Source organism: Macaca fascicularis, chromosome 4, assembly GCF_037993035.2.
Source record: "Macaca fascicularis isolate 582-1 chromosome 4, T2T-MFA8v1.1".
NCBI lineage: Eukaryota > Metazoa > Chordata > Mammalia > Primates > Cercopithecidae > Macaca > Macaca fascicularis.
Window position 1 is genome coordinate 70,253,865 of NC_088378.1, and position 25,064 is coordinate 70,278,928.

General features: G+C 33.9%; 1 protein-coding gene across 7 annotated transcripts in view; it reads right to left on the reverse strand.

Annotated features, from left to right (window-relative positions):
- The window catches only part of LIN28B (lin-28 homolog B), a 139,137-nt gene that overhangs the window by 109,115 nt on the left and 4,958 nt on the right, over positions 1-25,064 (reverse strand). For 4 of the 7 annotated variants that reach the window (XM_065543662.1, XM_015449028.3, XM_015449027.3 and 1 more), the window contains exons 2-3: positions 16,533-16,581; positions 8,776-8,963 (exon numbers count right to left, since the gene is read on the reverse strand). In XM_065543662.1, the coding sequence (XP_065399734.1) occupies positions 8,776-8,963; positions 16,533-16,581 (237 nt within the window). Of the gene's footprint in view, positions 1-8,775; positions 8,964-9,214; positions 9,424-9,804; positions 9,958-16,532; positions 16,582-25,064 lie in introns of those variants that run through there. The other 3 variants (XM_065543664.1, XM_065543663.1, XM_074037387.1) reach the window with 3 other exon arrangements.

The following is a 25,064-nucleotide window of genomic DNA, read 5'->3' on the forward strand; positions in this document are numbered from 1 at the left end:
CTCAAGTGATCCACCCGCCTCAGCCTCCCAAAGTGCTGGGACTACAGGCATGAGCCACCACACCTGACCAATTCAATAAATTTCTGACAAGAAACATGAACATCAATAAGCCTAATTATGCACTTTAAGTAAGATTACAGCACATGAAAAAATACCATAATGATAAATGTAATTAATATTATACTGAAGATCAGTAAAATGCATATGAATTAATCTCATTCACAAGCACAGAAACTCCTAGAATAAAGGTTAATTTTCAGGCAGAAAAAAACTAGAGAAAACCAAAGTGAGGTCAGGCGTGGTGACTCACGCTGTAAATCTCTGCAACTTTGGCAGGCTGAGGTGGGAGGATCCCTTAAGCCCAGGAGTTAGAGACCAGCCTGGGCAACATAGGGAGACCCCATCTCTACAAATATAATAAAAAATATCAGCCAGGAATGGTGATGCACACCTATAGTCCCAGCATCTCAGAAGGCTCAGGTGGGATAATTGCTTGAGTCAGGAGTTTGAGGTTGCAGTGAGCCATGATCCCACCACTGCACTCCAGCCTGGGCAAGAGCAATACACTGTCTCAAAACAAAAACCAGAAAAATTCATAATTAAAATGATTAATAAAAACATAGCTCTTGAAAAAAAGATTAAAACTAAAACCTGAGATCGTTAGGGTTTTTAAATTATTTTCATGTGTATTATTTCAATTGACCCTTGCCATAACCCTCTAAAATTAATAGGAAAATATTATTTATCACATTTTACCCATGAGAACACTGAAGCTCCCAGGAAGTGACCAGCCAAAAGTTACAAACCAACCAAGTGGCAGAGCCGAAGTCAAATACTCATTCCCATGGTTTTTTCTCTCACAATACCACACTACTTCTCCTTTATAATAATAATTATGTACAATACACATTGAATCCCTACTATCTGCCAAGTTTGTGTTAGGTGCTTTACATATGTAATAACATGTAATCCTCCTAACAGCCCTATACAAAGTGGGTACTATTTTTGTCCTTCCATTTATAGGCCATTGAGACACTGACAAGGTAACTTATTTCCCTCACAGGTATCTAATAAACTGGGATTTGAATACTGATTTGAGCAGAATCTTTATCATTCTACACTATCTTACAAAGATTAAATAATTATTAATCAAAAAAGGTATTAAATTATCACAGCAGGCCTATTTAAAACAGTATTTTTCTTTAGCTTATAATGAATACACAAAATACATACGTACACAGGTAAAATCTTACACAGGTAAAATCTTATGTTACAACAATTATTAAAACCAAAATATCTGTATAACAAAAATATTTCCAAGCTGTAGTTTATATCCTGATATTTTAAACAATATTCTAGGCCTGGCGCAGTTGCTCATGCCTGTAATCCCAGGATGTTAGAAGGCCAAGGCAGGAGGATCACTTGAGCCCAGGAAGTAAAGGCTTCAGTGAGCTATGATCCCGCCACTGCACTCTAGCCTAGGCAACCGAGTGAGACCCCATCTCAAAAAAAATAATTTTAGAGACCGTATTGCTCTGTCATCCAGACTGGAGTGCAGTGGAGCGATCTCAGCTCATTGTGGCCTCTGCCTCCTGGGCTCAAGAAGTGATCCTCTTACCTCAGCCTCCATGACAGCTGGGACCACAGGTGCATGCCATCACGCCTAGCTAATTTTTTTGGTAGGTACGGAGTTTTGCCATGTTACCCAGGCTGGTCTAAAACTCCTGGGCTCAATCTGCCAGCCTCAGCCTCCCAAAGAGCTGGGATTATAGGCATGAGCCACCATGTTCAGCCAAAAGAATTATTTTAAATAACAAAAACAATATTCTATACCAGAAAACTATAATAAAAAGCCTTAGCGTCAACTGTAATGGAAATTAAACTATTAATATACAACACATTTTGCCCAATTTTTAAAAAAACACATAAAAGACCAGCTTAATTATCCACCATGAGTATACACCACTGAAAATAACTTAACCATGATTCTTTTGGCAAAGACCAGTTTACATTAGTTTATTTTCTCAACAGATACTTAGTAGGCAGTTTATATAACATTACCTCTACTCTTCAAAACAACTTAAAAAGTTAGATATTATTACTCCAACTAACAGAAAATTATAGAAAAAAATACAGGACTAAATCTATCAATTATTTGTAAATCTTATTTAGAAAATATTTCCAAATTGTCAAATATTTAGATATTGAAAAGGAAGAAGCAATAATCAGACTGTCCTCCAATTTGAGATAAACGATTAGATGTATCCTGATGTATCAAAATGCAACATGGTACTTTCATTACTTGTTTGATAAGCTACTCATTAAAAGATCATTTTTAAATGTACCCCACTTACCTGCAATGTACTTTCTTAAACACATTACTGTTATCAACTTTTATGATATTAGAAGATGCTATAATCAAATTATTTTAGGGAGGAATATAAATCAGTTAAGTTTCTTATGCACTGTAAATGGTACAATGCCATCTATTGTAACTATATATTAAATAAGCTGAATCTCTTGTTACTCAAAACTCAGGGGAAATATCTCAAGGTATAAAGAACGATAGTCTTTGATAATGATAAAATATTCCATATTTCATTCCAAATCAAGTATAACATTTAAGATAACTTTCCAGTTTAATTCATCAGAAGTATCTTCACTTTGTTTAGGTTATTCTCAGTTTAGGCGTAAAAATACAATACATCAAGCTAGGCATGGTGGTGCATGCCTGTAGTCCCAGCTATTACGGAGGCTGAGGAGCGAGTATCTCTTGAGACTAGCTAGGAGTTCCAGGTTAGCCTGGACAACTTAAGTCTCAAAGAAACAAAAACAATACAGTGCATCTTATTTCTAACTAGCAACTTTTAAGTTAATCACAACACCAAAAGAGCTGGTCAGTTAAAGTAGACATAACTATCTGTAATATTTCTAACTATCTCTGAAGAGGAAGAATTCAACCAAATCCAAATAATATTTTGTTGCTGCCTGAAAGCAACAAAAATTACAGTGAAGGACTCAATTTTTAATCTACCAGGTTGAACGCAGGTAACAAATAAACTTTTAATTTCTCATGAAACCTAAGAACTCTGAGACAAGTTAAAGACATGTTTTAAAAGGTTACACTGAATACTTGTGATTTGACACTCACATTTTTATTTAAAAAATAATTATTTGATTTACTGCGTTCATTTGTTGTGAATAGTCTTTTAAAATAAAAGAGGAATCAAAAATTAGCGAGAACATGCAACACCAAAGGCTAACACTAATGTAAGCTATGGACTCTGTGTGATTATGATGTGTCAATGTACATTCATATTTGAAACAAATGTGCCACTCTTGGTAGGGGATGTTGATAATGGAGGATGCTATGCATTTGAAAGGGCAAGGGTACATGGAAAAATCTATGTATTTTCCTCTTAATTTTGCTGTGAACCTAAAACTGCTCTTTAAAAAGGTAGGAGAGGCCGGGCGCGGTGGCTCAAGCCTGTAATCCCAGCACTTTGGGAGGCCGAGACGGGCGGATCACGAGGTCAGGAGATCGAGACCATTCTGGCTAACACGGTGAAACCCCGTCTCTACTAAAAAATACAAAAAACTAGCCGGGCGAGGTGGCGGGCGCCTGTAGTCCCAGCTACTCGGGAGGCTGAGGCAGGAGAATGGTCTAAACCCGGGAGGCGGAGCTTGCAGTGAGCTGAGATCCGGCCACTGCACCGCAGCCTGGGCGACAGAGCAAGACTCTGTCTCAAAAAAAAAAAAAAATAAAATAAAAATAAAAAAAAAAATAAAAAAAATAAAAAATAAAAAGGTAGGAGAAAAATATTTAAGAAGTACACCAATAATCTTTAAAATAGGAGAAAGGACTACATTTTCAATATGTACCTAATTCACATTTCACATTTAAATTGAATCAGAGTATCTCTGTAGAACTTAAATACATGAAAAAAGTATGAAAAATGCACCACCACTTGAAAATCAAAAGTATCTTTAGGGCTACATTAATAAATCTTATAAAATTTTGTTTTATAATAAATGCCTTTAAACGTGATATTACGATTAAACGACCTTAAAGCACTTAGCTTGGGATTCTCTGAAATTGGTGAACTGGGCAAATCATCTTAAAAATCTGGTAGGTTATAAACTATTTTAAAAATATTAAAATGTATAACTCACTATACAAATGAGCTGTAACTGTTTATGATCACATTTTTGTTTCCAAGATGTCTTTTTTTAAACTGGTATATTAAGCAGTCCAGAGAATAATAATAATCACACATATTCTTCATGTGAAAAATGATTTTATGCTTAACTATAACAAAACTAAACACGGCTAGTTAATCAGCAATGAAATATTATGAAAAGACCTTAATGAACATACAGAAATAAATTTGTTTTCCTACATTGTATAATTAATTAAATGTATAAGAACTCTATATTAGATCAATTGAACTGTAAGAAATTTTTCATATATTTAAGTATTAGTCATCTCTAAATGTTTTCATATCTCTTACTGTTAATGCTTTAACTCAGTAACAATAACAATTCTTATTTTTTCTATTTCCCTTACTCCTTGAGATATTTTTGAAGCAAAGGAACATAAAATATATAAAGCCTTTCTAATGTGGGCATTTGAATTATCCATAAACATCAAAATCTAATTCCAAAATAAAGACCATAAGAAAACACCAATATCTGTAAGGTAAATGAAGATGAATAAAGATAAATTATTAATATTTAGGCCTACTGAGTAATGGTAGCTAAATTGCAGTCATTTTGAAATTACTTTTTCTTTGAGAAAAAAAGAGATACAAACATTATGCATACATTATGAAATAAATGAAATACATTTACGTAAACAATTGTATCATATTTGATGGCAAGGAATTCCAAGTATATATAAACCCTATATGTGAAGAAAGTATTATTATGCACATAAGCTGAGGAGAGAGCAATAAGGAGAATGTATTCTACACCTCCCTAGAACAAAATCAAATTCAAATGATCATTTTATCTTATTAGGTAAGATAACGACTTTGGAAATAAATATTAAAATCTATAAAAAAACCTATATAACAAACATCAATAGGTAGTTATTAAGTTAACACTGCCCTTCTCCAAAAGAGATCTAATATTTAATTACCATTCTATTCTTCTAAAGTACCATCAAACATTTAAGTCTTACTAAGAACTTTTAACATTTCAAAAAACTGCCAGTAACATTCTCCAGGTAATGTAAATGTTATCCTAAATCTAACCGTGATTTTAAAAAATGTAAGAAACTGGTAGGAGTATTAATTACTGGCACTTACTAAATAATCATATTCTAATTTATGAAATCACCTTAGTAAGAACCTATACTTACAGCCGGGCACAGTGGCTCACGCCTGTAATCCCAGCACTTTGGGAGGCGAAGGCAGGCGGATCACGAGGTTAGGAGTTCGAGACCAGCCTGGCCAACACAGTGAAACCCCATCTCTACTAAAAATACAAAAAATTAGCCAGGCGTGGTGGCGGGCACCTGTAATCCCAGTTACTCGGGAGCTGAGGCAGCAGAATTGCTTGAACCCGCGAGGCAGGGGTTGCAGTGAGCCAAGATCTTACCACTGCACTCCAGCCTGGGTGACAGTGCAAGACTCCATCTCAAAAAAAAAAAAAGAATCTAGACTTAACAAATCTGTATTAACCACATATATCCTTACTTCATTTGAAACAAATCTGTGTTTGCATTGGATACTTAAGAAATTCTTAAAAATTTATATTTAAAAATAAAATAATCAAAAATTTCCTATTTTATTAAATATTTTTTAAAAACCTCAACAGTGAGATATGACAAAATTCACAAATACAATACTTATATATTTTGTTAAATATTTAAAAATAAAATATTCATTACTAAACTGCATCAATGTTTCACAATTAACATGGGTCAGAATATATATTTTCACATTAATAAAAATAGGAACTAGTTAAATTACAAGTTAACATTAGAAAATCAAATGAATACTGTCATTTTAAACCATCAATGGTTACATACCATCCTCAAACAGCAGAATCTCACAGCATTTATCAACATGTCTAAAGAGAGATAAAGTACAGCACCTAGGCATTTGTTTCTTTTTGAGGATTTGGTGACATCACAGGAACTACAAGAAAGTTTGACTGTATTACTGCCAATAAATTTTAAGTAGAATTATGTAACTATAAATATACATAACTACAAATACACAGCTCAATTTTAAAACACACATGTATACATTCTCTATTTTGAAGCAACTGAATACGTTTTGATATATGGTTACTTGCAATCACTATTTTTAAGAGAAAAAGTATCCCAGGTGCCTTAGCATAAATTTTTATATATTTATTAAAGACACAAATAATTTGTTTTTTATTTCCCCAAATACATATTAAAAATGCTTCAGAATACTTAAAAAAAAAAAAAAATCCAATGACACATGTGCTTCCAAACACTCCAAAAAAAACTATGTCATATATTTAAAATATTTTGAGTAGATACAGGTACAGTTGAACATTTAAAATTCTTAATCGTCTATGATACATATCCTTTCACAACAAAATAGTACATAGATATAAAACCTGGAATGTTTTCAAAACTGCTTATAGAACTAAAATGGCCTCTCAAATAGTAATAAAATTTTTTTTAATTCTATGAAATAGTCTTGAATTGCAACCTTATTCCACAAGGGATGCACACATAATACCTATATCATTTACAACCATCTAACTGTTACTTGTAGTTGCTTGGCTAACATCAGTAGGATTCCTGCCTTCTTCAAAACAATTATTCATACAATTTATATACAATGTATGTAAATTACAATATAAGAAACCTCTTTAACTAGGCATCATTTAATACTGTCCTTTTAATATATACATGAACTGTACATATATACTGTATGTAACTGAAGATTAAGTCAACTATTTAAAAATCAATGTTTATAGTCTAGAAACAGCTATATATTAAAAAAACTTTAACAGCTATATGTTTTAATTCAGTGAATAGAGGAATGTTTACCAATATATAATCATTAAATAGTGTAAACACAAATGTCTCATGGATCTAAACATTAACGTTGGTTAATAAAATATCTTAACATTTGAATATTTTAGAAGGTAAACACAGAAAATCAAATTATAAAAAGGTGTGACCAGACAAAGAAGAAAAGGGCTATTTTTTTCATTCATCTATAAAACAAATTTATGAGATCGTAAAAAACAATTTAACAACCTAAAGAAGGTTCAAAGGGGGAAGAAAGAGCCTGAGAGAAAATGGATTTGTCAATGATTTTTGTCATCCAGTCTTAGAAGGGAAAAAACAGAAAATGTAGCTTCATTTTGCACTATAAAATAGGAAGCATAAAATCCAGTAGTCTGTATGTGGACTCGTATTTGTGTATTTAAACCCTGTTTCAATTCACAGATTATGCTGATCCTTCCACATATAAACAGCCAATAATGATGGCCAGGCCTTCAGGAAAGGAAAACACACACCACACAGCAAGGTCAGGAAGCTACCAAGCACCAAAGGACAACAGATCAAAACAGAATGGTTTCATATGTTTCTATTGTTTATATATTTAATTTGAAGATGATATTCCTTAGGGAAGGGGGTATAAATATTACTAGGAACATGCAACACAGTACCAAATACATACTTTTCAAGCAAATATACCAAGTATTTCATGCATGTATCTGTCAGTCAATCTGCAGTATTAACAGTCATTCATTCAATTCTTTTTAACTTAAGATATAATGCCAAAATAAACCTCTTTAGTCCTAAACCTCTTTATTTCTAACTATGAATTCGCTACAGAAAATTTATATTTACCTTTTTTTGAGGAAACAATCAGGCTTCCATAAAAGTATCTTTTTTATTATAAAGGGATTAAGCAGTAGAGTAAAGGCAGAAGTATTAATTCATTATTTCCTGGATAAAATTTTGAAAATGGGAAGCAATGAAATTCTGTTTGGTATTAAAACATCTTTAAAAATTACAACACAATATAAGCAAAGGTTGAAATTTACCCCAAGTAGCAGACCAGCACATTTTAAAAACACAAACTAGAGCCGCCTCTGGCCACATGTTTTTTTGAGTTCAGTCTCTTAAAGAGACAGTATACTTAGACCACTGACTACACGGAGCACATTTCTAAAATGTTTGTCAAGCATCCCTCTATTGCACGCATTTCTTTATAGTCATACTAAGTCAACAGTGTTCTATTTTATTTTACTATGAAGTCAAATTATTTTTATCTGAGTCTACAAAATGACTACTGGACAGGCAGCAATGAAATAATAAAGGGAGCTACTGTGACTAGAGGTGTCTAAAATAAGGCAATCTATACATTTCTTTCCACAGCAAACTGTTTCACTTTGTTTTTTCAACCTTAAAATGATCATGTTTCTTCATTTTTCTACCCATTCACCAGATACAGGCGACAGAGTATATTGTATAGATAATACCGGAAGCTACATGAACACTAGTTCGCTGTAGAATGAAGCAGGGGGAAATGCTAATAACATCAACCTGAAGATATATAGTGAAATTTCAAATATTTTCTTTTCTCTTTTGACAGAAAACCCAGGAAAAGGCCCATACACGTACCCTAAACGCTGCACTACCTAGTAATTTCAGGGAAAATTTTGTCTTTCAATATACCGAAGGGCATCTTCTTGTACGTCTATTGGCATAACTACTGATCAGCTCCTCCACATGGAAAAAGATGAAGAGGGGGAAAAAAAAGCTTGGCTTACTTGGTGTACAAATACATCGACTGGAATATCCAAGGGGCTTCCCTCTCGGTTTATCATGGAGATGAATCCAAATCCCATGCGCACATTGAACCACTTACAGTGGCCAGTTCCGCGCAAAACCTGGGATTCCTCCTCTGCCGGCTCCGGCAGCTTCCCGGGCTCTTCTCCACCACCTTTGCTCGCCCCGCCTGAGAAGGAACAGGACAAAAAAGTCAGTCTGTATTCCCATTCAATGTGCATTCAAAGATTTGGAAAAAAAAAAAAAGTTGCCTGCCTGGGAGTGTAGGGGAAGGGTAACAAAAAAACATTTTTTTAAAATGGTTTGATTTCTTTTCTCCTACAGAAAATATTTAAAATATAAAGGGTTAAAAGGAAAGCGGGGGAGGGGGAAGCCACACTGTTCTATCGATCACACCAACTTCCACGTTTCTATACATACGTGTTCTTTTTCATTTAACTCCATTTTTCAGCCACATTTTACATTACAACATGCGATACTTTACTTGTATATTGCTGATTTAATACTGATCCCATTGACAAAGAGAAATTTTCAGCAAAACTATTCTCTCCGGCGGGCACGAGGAGGAAAGAGAAATCGTGAAGATGGTTTAGAGCTACTAGTTAAGGCACATGGGGCAGCAGTGAATCCAGCGTTATTTGCAATGTGCATTCCCCTCCCCCCCATAACTTTCAATTAAAGTTGGGGTGGAATGGGGGAGGGGGCAGGTGTATAAAAGTTTTCTTGGGCTCACTAACTGAAACTGCGCTTAATCACACTCACACAATTCAAACAATAGCCCCCTGAAAGCTTTTCAAGTTGTGAATCAGTGTGGGCGGTACAAAACATTTTTGGAGATCTATAACAATAGGTTTGCAGAAAGCCCCACTGCGTGATGGGGGGTTGGGAGGTAATGCCCAGTATTGGGGTAAAAGGGGAAGGGGGGACGGTCAAAGAAGGGTGGGAGAGGGGGAGGGGGAGGAGAAAAGAAGAAAGAAATTCACAGTAAAACAATAGAAAAGAAAATTAACCTTCGGCCATGTTGCCCCACGGGCCCTCAGCTCCAAACTCGTGAGATGAAAACTTTCCCTTTGGAACGGAGTGATCTTCTGCATCAATCTAACATCTTGATTTTGTGCGATCACAAATTTAGCTCGCATGGTCTAATGTGCTTTCCTTCTTTTGATTTTTTTCTCTCCTCTCTCCAGTTTCTGGCCCCCTGAGCACACGTGACTTTGTCAATTACATGCTTTCTTGCTACTAATTTCACCTCGTATCCTTAAGGGGCTGGCAAGAGGAAGAGATAACCAATCGCCATTTCATCTATGCTGACATCAAAATAATTTATGAATGAACACGAAAAACTCAAACATGTTATCTTAAAGACAATTTGGAACGCTTCTTTAGGGTAAATCAGAATGCTGATTTTGTGCTTCTACTTAAACACAATGGAGGGTCCTTGTGAATCATAGATTTAGGAAAAAAGGCACAGTCATATATGTGCACACGCGTGCCTTACACACAAGCCCGAATAAATAAAATCATGGGAGGGGGTCGTTTAAATAAAACAACCGATGTTAACGCTTTTTTTCCCCCTTAAGAATTCAGCTATTCCATGGCAGTAAACCTGCTTGGAACGCTAATTTCATATTTAATTCAATTCTTAGAGGAAAATATATAATTTATAAAAGATCTAATTAAACCTAATTACATCCCCATGAAACTTTAGATTATGAAAACATACACCTAGGAAAAGGCAGAGGCACATAAGTTACCTGATTATGCCCGAAATATTTTCAAATTTAAAATAAAATCCTACTAGAAAAATCGTTATCACCTTCATATAGTCAAATTGTGTTTAAGTAAACCATTTTGGAAAATTTTAGAGGGGGTTGGTAAGGAATTGTACTTCACAGGTTTCTCTGCCATCTCTTTCCGGGGGAGGAGATGTGATTAATGACTTCCTAAATAACAGCCCAGTTTTCCAGCCTAACATAGAGTGAACCTCAATCAGTGGCGATTGTTCCCCAAGAGCCGGAGGACATAGGGCAGGAGGGGGAGGGGATCTCCAGGCAGGGGAGGTGAAGAGGAGCCGCCAGGATAGGCGGCAGCAGAGTCAGAGAAAGAGGTGGGAGAGAAAAAAAGCCGGCACAGGCAGGGGGTGGGGTGGAGAAAGAAGGACAAGTGGGAGAAAAAAGGTAAATTCATATCATATTGACTTGTACCCTGACATTTTAAAAGTCCACTACCAGTGGCCAGAAGAGTTGAATAAACGAAAATGTAATAACGGAGGAAGCTCCTACTGTCCTTCCTCGACTGACCCCCAGCTTCAAAATGCCTACCCCTTTACCTTTCAAACTGGTTCAAACGATGATTACAAGATGCTGGCAACAGTATTACCGCCCTTATTGAATACAACAATAAATATTATAGATTAACTAAAAATGCTTTATTTATTTTAAAAAATAAAATATTACCTGTTTTAAAACCTTAAAACGCACCACCAGACTTGCCTACCCCACCCCCCATTTTCTTAAACAAGCAGTTTACCAAGAAACTAACTGTTCAGATACCACTTCCTTCGACAAAGCTACTGAGTTGACCCTCCCCCATCATGCCAGCAATCCCCCTCCCAGTCTCTTCAAACACGTCCACACTCCAGCACAGTTTCACACAAGCTAAAATGTAGGGATTATGAATCGAAGAGCTATGGAAAAAGCTGTATCCACCTTTTATACTCCCTCCCCATATTAAACAACTAAATATAAATTTAATTGGTTCAGATTGGAAAATGGATGTATAAAAAATAGAAGTTATTTTCAGCTGTTTGTGATAAAAGGTTTAATCAAAACTAATCAATTTGGAAAGATTTTTTTTGTATGTTACTCCTTTTATTTCTCTTTAGGAAACAGGGCTACTTTCTCATTTTATTTATTTTGGAAGGAATAACCGTGTGCCAGCTGTTAGGGAGAAAAGAAAAGGTGCAAAAATCCAATGACTTTGAAAGTTTAACAAAAGCGCAAGGCTATGAAAAAATTATTTACTAACAAAACATTTACTAGGCATTATTTTGATGGTAGAAATTACTTCTATCATACTGATTACACTGACAAAAAAGTAATCTCAATGATAGCATTACAGGCTAAGCTTGTGACATAATATGAAATCGAGAAAGTAATTTATATGTCTTTCATATTTTAATAATCACTTTAAAAAATCAACATCCGGTATCAGGGGAAAAAAAATCTCAGAAAGTATTCATGTAAATTGAGGTGAAGTGCTATTATTTACATAAAAGTAATGATCACAAAATTCACAGGCCAGTATAGTTTAGCTTTGTAAAATATTCATTTAAGTTTGCTTTTAATTAGAAAACAGTTTAGTCATTATAAAACCAGAATCATAATATGTAGGTAGATCCAGAATCTGTTTATTGTTAAATTTGATGAAATTCAAATTTATTTTGAATGTGGATGCAAAGTGTGGAATACCACAACTGAACTACACTGTACAGTAGAGTTATGAGATTCACAGTCTTGCCTGATTGGGGGCCTCCAGTATTAGTGGAATTAAGGTAAGGTTCACTGGAGTGGTCACTGGTGTCAGAGGTTATCGACTCATTCATTTCCTGAGAGGGACATCAGCCTTTCAAGTTGTGTAGAAGGCTTTTTCCAACTGGGAACCCTGAAAAATCCTCTAAAATTCGTTCATGAAGAATTTAAGACAAATGCATTTACATACCTTGGGGGAGGGTAAAAGAAAGGGGAAGAGAAGAGGCGAGGGAAGGGTAGAGGGGAAAAGGAATAAGAAAGCAAAGAAGTTGGAAAAGGAGAGAAGTAAAGGAAGGAGACACATTGAGAAACACAAAATAATCACTCAGCAATTTAAGAATATGGCACTGTCTTTTCTGCGCCTTCCCCCCAAACTTTTGAGCCTAAGATCCTTTTAAAATATAAATTGCCCATAAGCTCTTAAAGCTCCTAGAGTGCTTCTTTCACATAAAGTCGTCCTATGAGTCTCCTAGAATGCTTTCCAATTTGTCACTTTCCTGAAGTCTTCTGGTTTTAATTTTTTTCTCATTTCCTACTTGTTTTTAGTCCCTGAAAGACCTGTGTTTGACTCAAAAGGCGTGTTTTATTCCTGCAAAAGCCAAATACTTTATAGCTTGACTTATAGTTCTTTCAAAATGTCTTTAAAATGAGTTCAAGTAGCCACAAAGAATCGTCAATGTACTGGGGGGAAAAAGCAAGGAAATAACCTATCACATGCCTGTTGGCTATCACAATCTTCCCCATTTAAAAAACAAGGTACACGTTTTCCCAGACTTTTTTCCCCCAACAGTACAAGAAGCCGAAAGAGGTGCCAGAGCCCACCGTCGTTGTTTTCAACTATAAGGAATGAGTGACTTCTGTTAAAGCAGAAACAATGCTTCGGTTCTTCTTAAAACTAGGAGGAGGGGCTGTGGCAATGCGGCAAGTGACTCCACCCGTCCTCTCCTCCCCGCAAATAAGGCGGGGTCTGTAGCCCAGCGCTGCCATCGCAACCCGCCTCTCTAGGCAGGTCGCTCCCCAGGCGGCCCAGACCTGAGACCCCAGACCCCGCGCCAGCAGATCTAAGCTTTCCCTCCACCTTCTGAAGCTTCCTCTCACCTTTCTCTCCCCAGTCACTTTTCCCTTTATTCCTCACTTTACCATCTCCTCTCCCTAAGCGGTGTAGATCCAAAGAAGGCTGGTGATTTCTCACTAAGGGACTTTTACATTTGTCATCTTGTCCCCAAGAACACCAAACAAAAGAAACCCCTGCCTTCACCACTATGGCAAAAACACTATGCACAGCCTACTATTTTGACTGAATTTCCAGACGTGTATCATTTATAATTTGATCCCTTTTCCTATGAGATGCCAGAATCTCCTAAAGCTAACATAACTGCAGTCAAAGAGAGGGAATCCGAACCCAAGAAAATGACCAGCCCCACCCCCACCGGGCCATGCCTAAAACTGTCTTCCAGCAAACCCGGCACCGTCCTTTCGGGAAGCTGCGATGGCAAACGTCGCCCTGGGCCTTCGGAGGATCAAGAAAAAACGTCGGCGGGAAGGGGCTGGACGCGCGGCTGGGGGCGATTTTCGGGATCTCTCTCTGCCCCTGGCAAGATCTCTCCTGCCTGAAAGCCGCCGACCTGCCCGTCGGGCAAACTGTCCTGATTCTTTCCACCCCGTTTCGGTAAACCACTTGGCGGTAACTTTCTTGACATTCCTACGACATGGAGTCAAATGCAAGGCGCGCCTGACTGGGTGCGTGGGTCTTGCAGCAGAGGCACTTCAGAATATAGTTGGGTCGCTTTGCTTTTGTTTCCAAAATGCAAAATTCTATTCTCATTTAATTTCCTTGTCTGGAGGCAAAATGCTCTGGCTTCACACTATTGGTCCAATGTTAGAAATTGAGACTTTCCTTAAATACCTTAACACACTTTCCCCAGAATAATAAAGTAAAATTATGGAAATACAGAAACGGATTAGCATAAATTTTAAGTTTCCCAGACAAATTGCCTTTATATTTCAAAATTTGCCTTTATATTTCAAAATTACTCTTTACATTTCAAAATTTGCAAATGCTTCCTTCTCTTTGGTCAGTTAGTTTCAGCAAAATATTTAGAACAAAATCCAGAAAAGGAGCATTATTTTAAGACTGACATTCTGTAGAAAAAGTATTTTTAACTCTATTTTTAAAAATTATACATAATAGCTGTAGAAAGTATCTTTTTAAAAACTTGGAATAGCAAAAATCCTATTACATTAACATACTTCTCTCCCAATAAGCAGGAAAAATATTTTCCAAACTGTGCTCAACAAATACTTTCTTAAATGACTTTAATTAGAATAGTAACAGGTTAGAAAAAGCATTTAGTACTAAGTTTTACATTACTCTGCCCAGAATGGCACAAAAGGAAGCTTCATGTTTTAGCTGCAAAATGAAAGTATTTTTCAACTGTACTACTTGAACATGTATGTTTCCTAATTTAAAGGTCCTTTTTGCAATAAATACCATGAGTCTGTGGAGCAAACACTAAATAATGTTAATGTACTATTCTTTCTTCCTCCCTCAAGCAATTAATAAAAATATTCTTTTAAAAAGTTCTATTTCATCAAAAGAAATAATCAACTGAAATAAGAATGTGGACTGTCTCCCAGGTATTTATTTCAATATTTACCCTTTGGGTTTATTTGGAGGGCGACGGCAAGTATACCAAAAATGAAAAAGGAAAGAAGAGTGGCAGGGTAAAAGATGAGACAAGTTAAAAGAAATCTTCAGGCTTTAAAGATGCCTGAAGCAAACCAGCATGTGTGAGAAGCAAATCTGTGGAGAAAAAGCATCAGCTAGAAAATGGAGGCCAGAATTATGGTCCTATTTACTAATCTGTGGCCTTGGGCTAATCACTAAACTTCTCTGGGACTCAGTTTCTTCATCTGTAAAGTGAGTAAACTGGACCAGCGAATATTCAAAGTCTCTTAAGTTGAAATGTAATCTCTAGAAATAACCATTCTTCTGGTGAAAGTGGTACCTTTCCCCTCCAATCCTTTTTAATCACAAGGAAATACAGACATGAAACTTTATTGCAGTCACTTAACACATTGGTGTTAACATTATTTCCCAACAGAAAAGAAAAAGGTCTCTGAACTGGCCCCAGCGAAAAACCCGCAGTCGATAATAAGGGGAAAAAAATAAAACATAAATAAATGAAAAGAAAACAATAATAAGAGGAAACTAGCTGGTATACTAAAACATTTGTAGCAACTTTTGAGAATCTTCTTTTTCATGACACTGGAGTATCATCTCTATGTCAAGATTCACTCTAAAAAAAAGCAGTGTCTCAAATGGAAATCCTATCATGGTTTCCTCGTTAAACTTTTTGATCCTTACTGCTTTCCTCTTGCTACTCACAATCCTATATTTGAAAAGTTTAATAACAGAATAACATTTTACTTGTAGTTATTATTAATATTCATATACTTTGCAATATCACAGCTCCTATGCATGCCTTCAAAGTGGTACTGGTCCAGCCAGAGTAATAAATTATTATCAAAATAAGATTGTTACTAAAAAATGGTGCTATAACTTTTAAGTTAATTTTAATAATATAAGAAAGCATGTCAAAAGTCTGGGTTTAAAATATTAAAGTTTAAATGACTCAGTTTTGCAGCATGAAAACGAGGAGCAAATTCTGATATATGTTCATGAAAAGCAAGATAGAGCTTCCTGGATAAGAAAAATTTCCTCAAAATGTCTAATATATTATATTGTGCTATTTCTGTTATGATAAATTATTTTAAAACAGCACCATGTCTCCATTTTTAATTTAATTCAGCAAATATTTGTTAGTGCCTATTTTACTTTGGGAGTTACAAAAATGACCAAGCCATGAATACTTTTCATTCATCTCCATAAGCATTTAAATATCTATTATCTATGTTGCTTGAGTTACAGCAAAAGGAATCACAAAATACAGTACTGCTAAAAGTGGGGGTGGGGGAAAGTGGTTAATTAGAAGAGGTTGTCCACGTAATTCTTATGGGAATACCAGTTTTTTAGATGGAGTGATCAGGATGGAGTTGGAGTATAAGAGGACTTGGTACCCATCTTGCCAAAGTAGAAAGGATGGAGAATTCCTGAGGGCTGTCAAGTTCTCATATGCCTCTAGTGATCTTGATCTTTTAAAACATTAATTAAACAAAATATTTAAAAAAAAAAAAAAAAGACTAACCTGGGGCTGATGAAACCTGGTTGAATGACCTCATCCTCTTCTGAAGAACCTAAAATCAGAGAGCTCAAGTCAGTACTACATTAATTGCCTATTTAATTGCCTCTTCTTCATCCTAATGGCCATTAGAAAGCAATAAAATGCCCAGGTTTAGACTCTGTGAAGAGACCTGTAAACTTCTTTTTACAGTTTAAGACTCACCTAGCAAAATGAGATAACCAATTGGCATATACTTGCCTTTTATATCTAGTAGAGGACACTAATTTAAAGAACATTTAAAACATTTAAGACCATTAAGATGCAGTCAAAAGATCCCAATTTCACGAACAATGCAGTTTAAATTTTTAATATTTAATTTTACACTGTAATTTTAAAATACTAGTATTTTTTTCCAAGCACAGTTAAAATCTACTTAACCTAGAATATCATGTTTCTTGAAGGACTAACTTATTTGACTTTTTTCAGATATATTTTAGAAGATAAATCATGAGAATCTAATGATACTATAAAATTGATATTGGGGCTGTTGCAGTCAAGTGAATGAAAAATTACATTAATGGTAATACATTTAATCATTAAGTATATTTTAAAATATCTAATACACATTTTAACTCATTTTTAAGTGGGTTAATATTTTTTAAAAAGCAAACAGTTCTCATTTTTTAAATATGAGTAAATACTGATGTTTCTAATATATCCAGTGGCAGATGCCACAACACAATAAAACTTGCGATAAAGAGGCCACATAGTAATGAAGTATAGTGATTGGAAGAGGAACTCCTGGTGACTACTAAATTATTGTTTTTATCCTTGGGTCAGTTATTAAGGTTTGCAAAACAGATTGATGTGAACATGCATGCACTCACCTGATACACCAAGAGTTGTCTTTCCTTAACTAAGTTTTACACACTATACCTACTATATCAACTCACAAAAAAAAAGTAAAACCATTCTGTGAAAATTCTTTAAGTTGCAATCTCTCTTCTCAAAAGGAAATGGAGAATTTTCCAAGTGCAGGGTTCTACTGAATGTTGACCCAAGGTTCTTTTTACAAAGGATGACAATCCCACTGAGTCAGATTTGAAAAGAATAGAGGAAGAATGTGAACAAAAGGCACGTGAACCTCTGTATATTAAATCCTTCAGTTATCCTGTGTTTTCAACCAAAAGACACAAGATAATGACAGATCCTAACTTTAACAAAATTCTTTACAGACACTTAATGAAATAGAGCTTTCCTTTACATTGATCCTGTATCAAGTTTTATTTTGCACATCTGGCTTATGTGAGTATATTTAATTATTGTACATAAATATTTCAGCACAACTGTAGCTTATGCCTTTCTGTTCTAATAGTCCACAGCCTATTCTTAATGCTATCTGCTTATATTTAGAGAAGAATTCAAGCCAACATATTTTAAAGATGTGTAAATACAATAGATAGGGTTAGTAAAAAAAAAAATACATAAAATCTTTGCAAATAATTTGAACAAATTACCACACATAGTAGGTTTAATAAAGTCAAAATCAAATAATGCAAGAAAGTTGGCTAAATAATGCTGTTTAATTCAAGAGCTCTAACTATTAGCTTTTGGAGTTTTCTTAAAAAAGCCAATTTGACTGATAATAACATTCAGATTTTTCACTATTCAAACTTACATATGATGTCCTTGGTTATACTAGTTTTAACAGTAATGTCCACTTCAAAGGAAAAGTAACATGAAATTATTTCACAGTTAATGTTTTTCACTATTAATGGTTTAAAATCGTTCAAAAACAAGAGTAGAAAAAACAGAATTAAGTTTAAATAGAGATATTATTATGTATCCATCCAATATTGACTGAACAACTATGACAGGAATGAGACAGGTATAACCTGTAAAATATTTATAATTTTAAACGTTCATATTCTTATTCTAGGTGACTGTTTTTTGAAATGAAATATCAGGAGTTAAAATAACTCTTCAAATGCATGAATACTCCAAAAACAGCCACTCACATTTTATACATGAGTATTTATATTTAATTTTTTTTTTTTAGACAGAGTTTTGCTCCTGTTGCCCAGGCTGGAGTGCAATGACGTGATCTCCGCTCACTGCAACCTTTGCCTCCCAGATTTAAGTGATTCTCCTGCCTCAGCCTCCCGAGTAGGTGGGATTACAGGCATATGCCACCACGCCTGGCTAATTTTTGTATTTTTAGTTGAGACGGGATTTCACCATGTTGGCCAGGCTGGCCTCAAACTCCTGACCTTGTGATCCACCCACCTCGGCCTCCCAAAGTGCTGGGATTACAGGCATGAGCCACCATGCCCGGCCTTGTATTTAATACATTTTGGTAAAATATTTTATTTAATAGAGTTAATTACATTTTCTTAGAAAACAAAAACCTAAACCTGTGAAATCCCAAAATACACTTCTCTGCTCCTATACTAGAATAATCTCCGTTCATCATTTAGATCTCTACTTAGAGCTCTTTTTCGTACTGTTCCATACTGAATACAATGTCTCCACCATGTAATAGTGTACTGTGGTTTATTTTAACAGTCCATCAAAATGTTCTCTCTCCCCACTGAACTCTATGCTCTGTGATTAGAGAGACTATGTATATTTAGCTCGTTATCATAATTCTGGCATTATTTTGTGTTCATTATATTTTTTGAACCAATGACAATGAATTCCTGTACCTGGGTTGATTATTCCTAGGTTGGCTTTTACAAAAAAAAAAAATATGGACTTGTACACAAAATGTTTTGTTAAACTATCTTTTCATAAAAAATAATTGGATAGGCAATTCATCTCTTATAAATATAAAATACATATATTATAAATATAAAATACATATATACAAAATAATTCCAATTATTTTATTTTAAATATATGACTTACTGCTATAAGAGTGCCTAACTTATAAGGAGTATCCATCACAAACATTCTTAGATTTCACACTTCTTCCTATTAAAATATATAACAATATTCCTCACAATTATACATTGTTCATTATTAAAATCCACTGTTGTAACTAAATATAAAGGAAAATGATTGCTATTATGAATTATATATTGTAATTCATTCAAAAATTGCCAGTTGGTGCGGTGGCTCATGCCTGTAATCCCAGCACTTTGGGAGGCCAAGGCAGGTAGATCACTTGAGGTCCAGAGTTCGAGACCAGCCTGGCCAACATGGTGAAGCCCATCTCTACTAAAAATACATGAATTAGCCAGGCATGGTCATGCATGCCTGTAATCCTAGCTACTCAGAAGGCTGAAGCAGGAGAACTGCCTGAACCCGGGAGACGGGGGTTGCAGTGAGCCAAGATCCTGCCACTCCACTCCAGCCTGGGTGACACAGCAAGACTCTGTCTCAAAAAATAAAAATAAAAATTGCCAAGCTGTTAAGTTCAGAGAAATGAAATGATGAATAAAAATAAAATACTACTACATTTCACATTACTCACAATTTTATTTCAATTCACATCACGCTAACTTTTACTTCTAATACTAACAAATGCAAAAGTTAAAGTTGCAAAAATGATTTAACAATCAGGAATAGTATTCACCATAATAAGAAAAATTATTTCATTACTTATTCTCATCCCCAGAATTTTTCAACATTTTAAAAAATACTTAAGATAATTTTTAGTATCTGTTATGGTATTTTCTAAAATAACATAAGTGTAAATTAGATTATAACTTACTATAATAAATATTCACTTTATGGTTCAAAGAAAAATTAATCTACAGTATGTCTCAACTATCACTGAACTACATTCTTTAGAAGGCAACATAGATTTTTCTTTCCTAGCAAGAGAAAACGTTTTAAAATAACACTACTTAAAATCATATAGCAAACATATTAATATTACAGTAACACCAGAATAAAACCCAAAGTACAATACTGATTTAAATTGACTATAACTTAAAATATAACATACACATCAGATAAAATATTAAACATGAAAGTTCAACACTGAAGTGAATGCCGGTGCTTTATGAAAGTGTTTCCTTACATTGTCCTTTAAACAAACATTTAATATCTATTAAAAACCTTACTGTAATTATTTGCAATTAGTCAACAGACTAAATTCAAATGCTGCCTCAGTAAAATCAGGATAAATTATTTTGCAATTTAACTGAACATCCTACTTTAATCATAGATGTAGCTGGAAATGTTGCTAATGTACCCTCAATCATACACAGGAACAGAAAAGCTAAACAAAATAATCTACTTAAAAGTAAGAGAAATAGTTACACATGACTTTGTACAGTTTAAAAATATTAGTCTATTGGAGTTTGAAAACAAGCTTCACATTCGGTTAAATATTTTTAAAATTACCAAGAGAAGAGAAAATTTTATATTAGGAAAAAAAGCTCAAAGTTGCATTATTTCTTGTATTTATAAAGTATATGACTTAATTTATAATATATCATATGAAACACTCAACCTTAAATTGTAGGGTAGTATTTTGGCACTGCTGAATCATGGAGATAAACTTAATTTTCTCAACCATATTACAATTATAAATTTTATTGGTTTCATATAAGATATGGACAGCTCTATCATTCTCTTCAAATACTGTAATAAAAAGAATTATTTTGGAAAATAAAAACAAATGAATAATAATTTGAGACGACTGGCATATTTTCAAAATTGTTTAAAGGCAATATTATGGCACAGATAGCAGCTGGTAAACACAATTCTTTAGCTTAAATATAAGCTACAATACAGTTGAGCCACAGCACAGTTAGTTTTGCTAATGTGTTTGTATTTCCCAATATGAAATAATAGCTTTATGTAATCAAGCTCACAGCCCAGTCATTATTAGATCACATTAAAGAAAAGTAAAAGAAAGCTCTAGTGGTTTCAGATCAAAAAGATCAAAATAATGGCAAAATTCCTGCCTTAAAAAAGGTAATCACATATACTTTAAAGGCCCACCATAACTTTAAGACAAAACTTTAAAGTGGCTTTTTGATATAGTAAACAAAAATGATTTTAGGTAAAACTGAACACTTCTTTTAATTAAAATAATAAGAAAATTTTATTGACATATATTTTAAGTTTTAATATACAACATTATTAATGGTTCAAAATTTATATCATCACCAGAGATTAACAACTAAATGAGAACTTTTAGTGTATTCTAATATTTTCAATAAACATTTTAATAAAGATAAAGAGACACTTTACAAGTATTCATCCTTACAACACTGGGTGACCTACTGATGTAATAAATGTAATATCAAATAAAAAAGGATTTTAACTAACAGAGGAGATTATAACAGACTAATACAAAAGATAAAACATAATTTACAGATTTTTTCTAAAATGTTAAATCCACAAAATATCTATTTTTAACCTATACAGTCTAGAGTATTTTAGTTAAAATGTTTTTGTAAAGTCTGAACAAATGATACACAGAAAAATGTCTGAAAAACATAAAAGTAGCATTTCAGCTCTTGCCTTTCCAAACAAGTCTGTAAAATACTGATTTGAAAATATCTAGAAAATTGTAAACATGTTTTTCCACCATTAGAACTGGCCATTCAACATCAAGTCTTTTTCTCCATATAATTAAGCTTTTGTTCTGCTAAGAAAAAACTAGAAACTGATTGCTTGAAAATGAGCTGCATGCCCTTTGTCCTGATTTGTCACCTTTGACCCTTAATTTGATGATCCTGCATATCAACCCATTCTATTTTTAGAAGAATCATGTCAATGTTCTATGCTTAAAATAGTACTTTTTACTGATATATTAAATGTATTACAACATTCCTTTCAGGTAATTTATACAATGGTTTCATACTAGTACTCATTTTATATAACGTAGAACACAGTAATATTGTAAGCAGTGAAAGCCTGGTGTTTGTCCTGTTTCAAACAATAGAAAATTTCCCCCAAATGACAGGTCAATATCACTATAATTTCAAATTTTATATTCTTATTTTAAAAATTATTTAATGTTTTTAAGTGGAATTTTTTTCATGAATGATTTCTAATTTGATTAAGTTTGATATCACATATTTTGATGTTGGTTTTGATAGTGCCAGAATATGAACCTAAATCAAAAACTGCAAATATCAAGTTCATACTCTACCTTACGGGTAGTGTCAATTAAAACTGTACAGTGTTTGAGTTAAATAACTAGTTGCTTAAACAGGTTTTAAAAATCTTGGCATCATCTCCAAGTGGCAGCTTTCAAAGAAAGAGAAAACCTCTAGCATTGATTCTATTGATTTTACTGACATTATTCAAAATCAATGTTACACAGTAAATTAATATACTTCAGGGATAACATTTCTCTATCACAATTTCTGATGATTCCAATTCAACTAGGTGAAAAGCAAAAAATAAAAGTAGTTATGAACTATATATGCATATATTTCCTGTAGTCACGATGCTACTTGAATCCCTACACAATTTCTGTGTACTGTACAGTTTTCAGTCAGATTTAGCAGGGACCAATATGGCTGTCTTGATTCAGCACTGTGGCCAGCGACTTTGTCGAGCATCATTGTGTCAGAGAAATCCAACACAATAATGTACATGTATACAAGTACATGGTGGGCAAAGTTCCTCAAAACAATAAGATTCTGTATTTCATATATTCCAAGACTTATTCATATAAATCAACCTTAAGTATTTGAATGTAAAGAATTTCCATTGTTCTTGGCAAGCTAGAAATTCCTTACTTTGTGGTTCATCAAAAACAGTAGCTATTTGTAAAGAAAATATAGTCCCTTTAAAAGGCAAGAAAATAAGGTACAGATTCAAAAGCATTTAAACAAGAAAACTGAGTATTTGAGAATTTTAAAAGAAAATTAAATTCTATTAAAAAATACTTAATAAGAAAACCCTTTAGTTGTCCAAAAATTTTTAACGCCACTTTCATAATCAATAATTTAATTACTTCTAAATTGATTCATCTCTGTATGCCCATGTTTCATTTCTTAAATCAATTCAACTTTGGATTAAGATAAATGTTTATAGATCATTTCCTGACCTGAACTTGCTAATTTAGTCCCCAAATTTAGTAGCTGTGCCTGGCGCTTCAATTATTTTTAAAGAGACATCAGTCTCACACCTGAAGACTGTTATTCATACATGTTTTATTTAATAACTTACTTTTTTCCTTTAATCATGATTTGTAAATTATGACAGCAGTGTGTCACAAATCCCTAATAATGTTACCAGATGAGATACCAAGCATTATCAAACTTTTAGGCAGTTAAGATCTGTTTAGTCTTCTCTTTCTTCAGAGTAAACCGGAAAGAAAAAAAAAGCCAAACTTAAATTCACTGTATTTTGGGATTTACATGTGCAACACACTTAAAAATTATTCTGACTGTGAGCACTACTGACTTTGAGCACTACTATTTTAAATATCGATTTGTTTCCCTTACAAAGTATAAGATTGACATATCTCGCCTCACAACCTAGCGATTTTTAAATTTAAATCCTGACTAATTTCACAACAAACTTTTTATTGTTTCTGAAAGAAGTCTAGCAGAGAATATAATAATAAGACACCATACAGTCTGACAAGGATTAATGAGAATATAATTATTGAATCATTTGGTTCCAGATCTATTAATTGAGAAGCAGCTATAAAGTTACCAAGAACCAATATGCATTACAACCCGATCCAATTCCTTAAATTTTTATGACCCCATATTGTCAAGCAAAGATTAGCTGATCTTACTTGTAAGATGGAAAAGTCAAATAAAACTTTTTTATTCATTGATAGTATAGCTCCTTTCCCACTAAGTGCTAGAAGAGGCCTTGTATCAGTTTCATTTCTAAAGCTCTGTAGGAAATTAGGCACACTGCAAAGACAAATAATTTGGGAAGCAAGAACTTTCCCTAAGATGGACAAGGGTGTAATTATTATTGAAAATGGAATACTGATTATTACATTCACTTTTGTTAATTTATCATATGACTCCTCTATAAAATCTATGCAAATTCACAGCAGAAGAAAAAAATGGCATAAATTTCATAGCAAATTTTATATTTTTAAAATCATACGAATTGGCATATATTTCCAAGAATTCACCCTTACTTTTAAAATTTCCCTGAAAGCTTTCATAAAACTGCGATGTTTTGTACTTATTGTTGGACGTAAAAATGTGCTTTTTAAAAAAGCACTTTTGCATTATCATCTAAGTAAATATGGTAATAACTAGCACCCAAAAAATGAAACATTAAGATTTTCTTGATTAGAGTAAAAATCACTTTACGTCGTATTTTTTCCAGCAACGTTGTAGAACGTTTTAAATTCATTCTAACACTAGTTGTCAGGTGTAATTTTCACTTCCATAGTACTTGTGATAGAGAAATAAAAAACTACAATAGAATAGGAGCATAATTTATTTTTCCCTTGCATTAACAATAATACGTATAAAAATCTTCAGTGGAGAATTTAGGTCCATGAACAGTAATACTTGGCAATCTTAAAAACCTACGGATGAAAACAAATCCACAAAGAACTGGAGGGAACTCAAGAAAACACAGGCACCTAAGATTTCATTCTGTGTT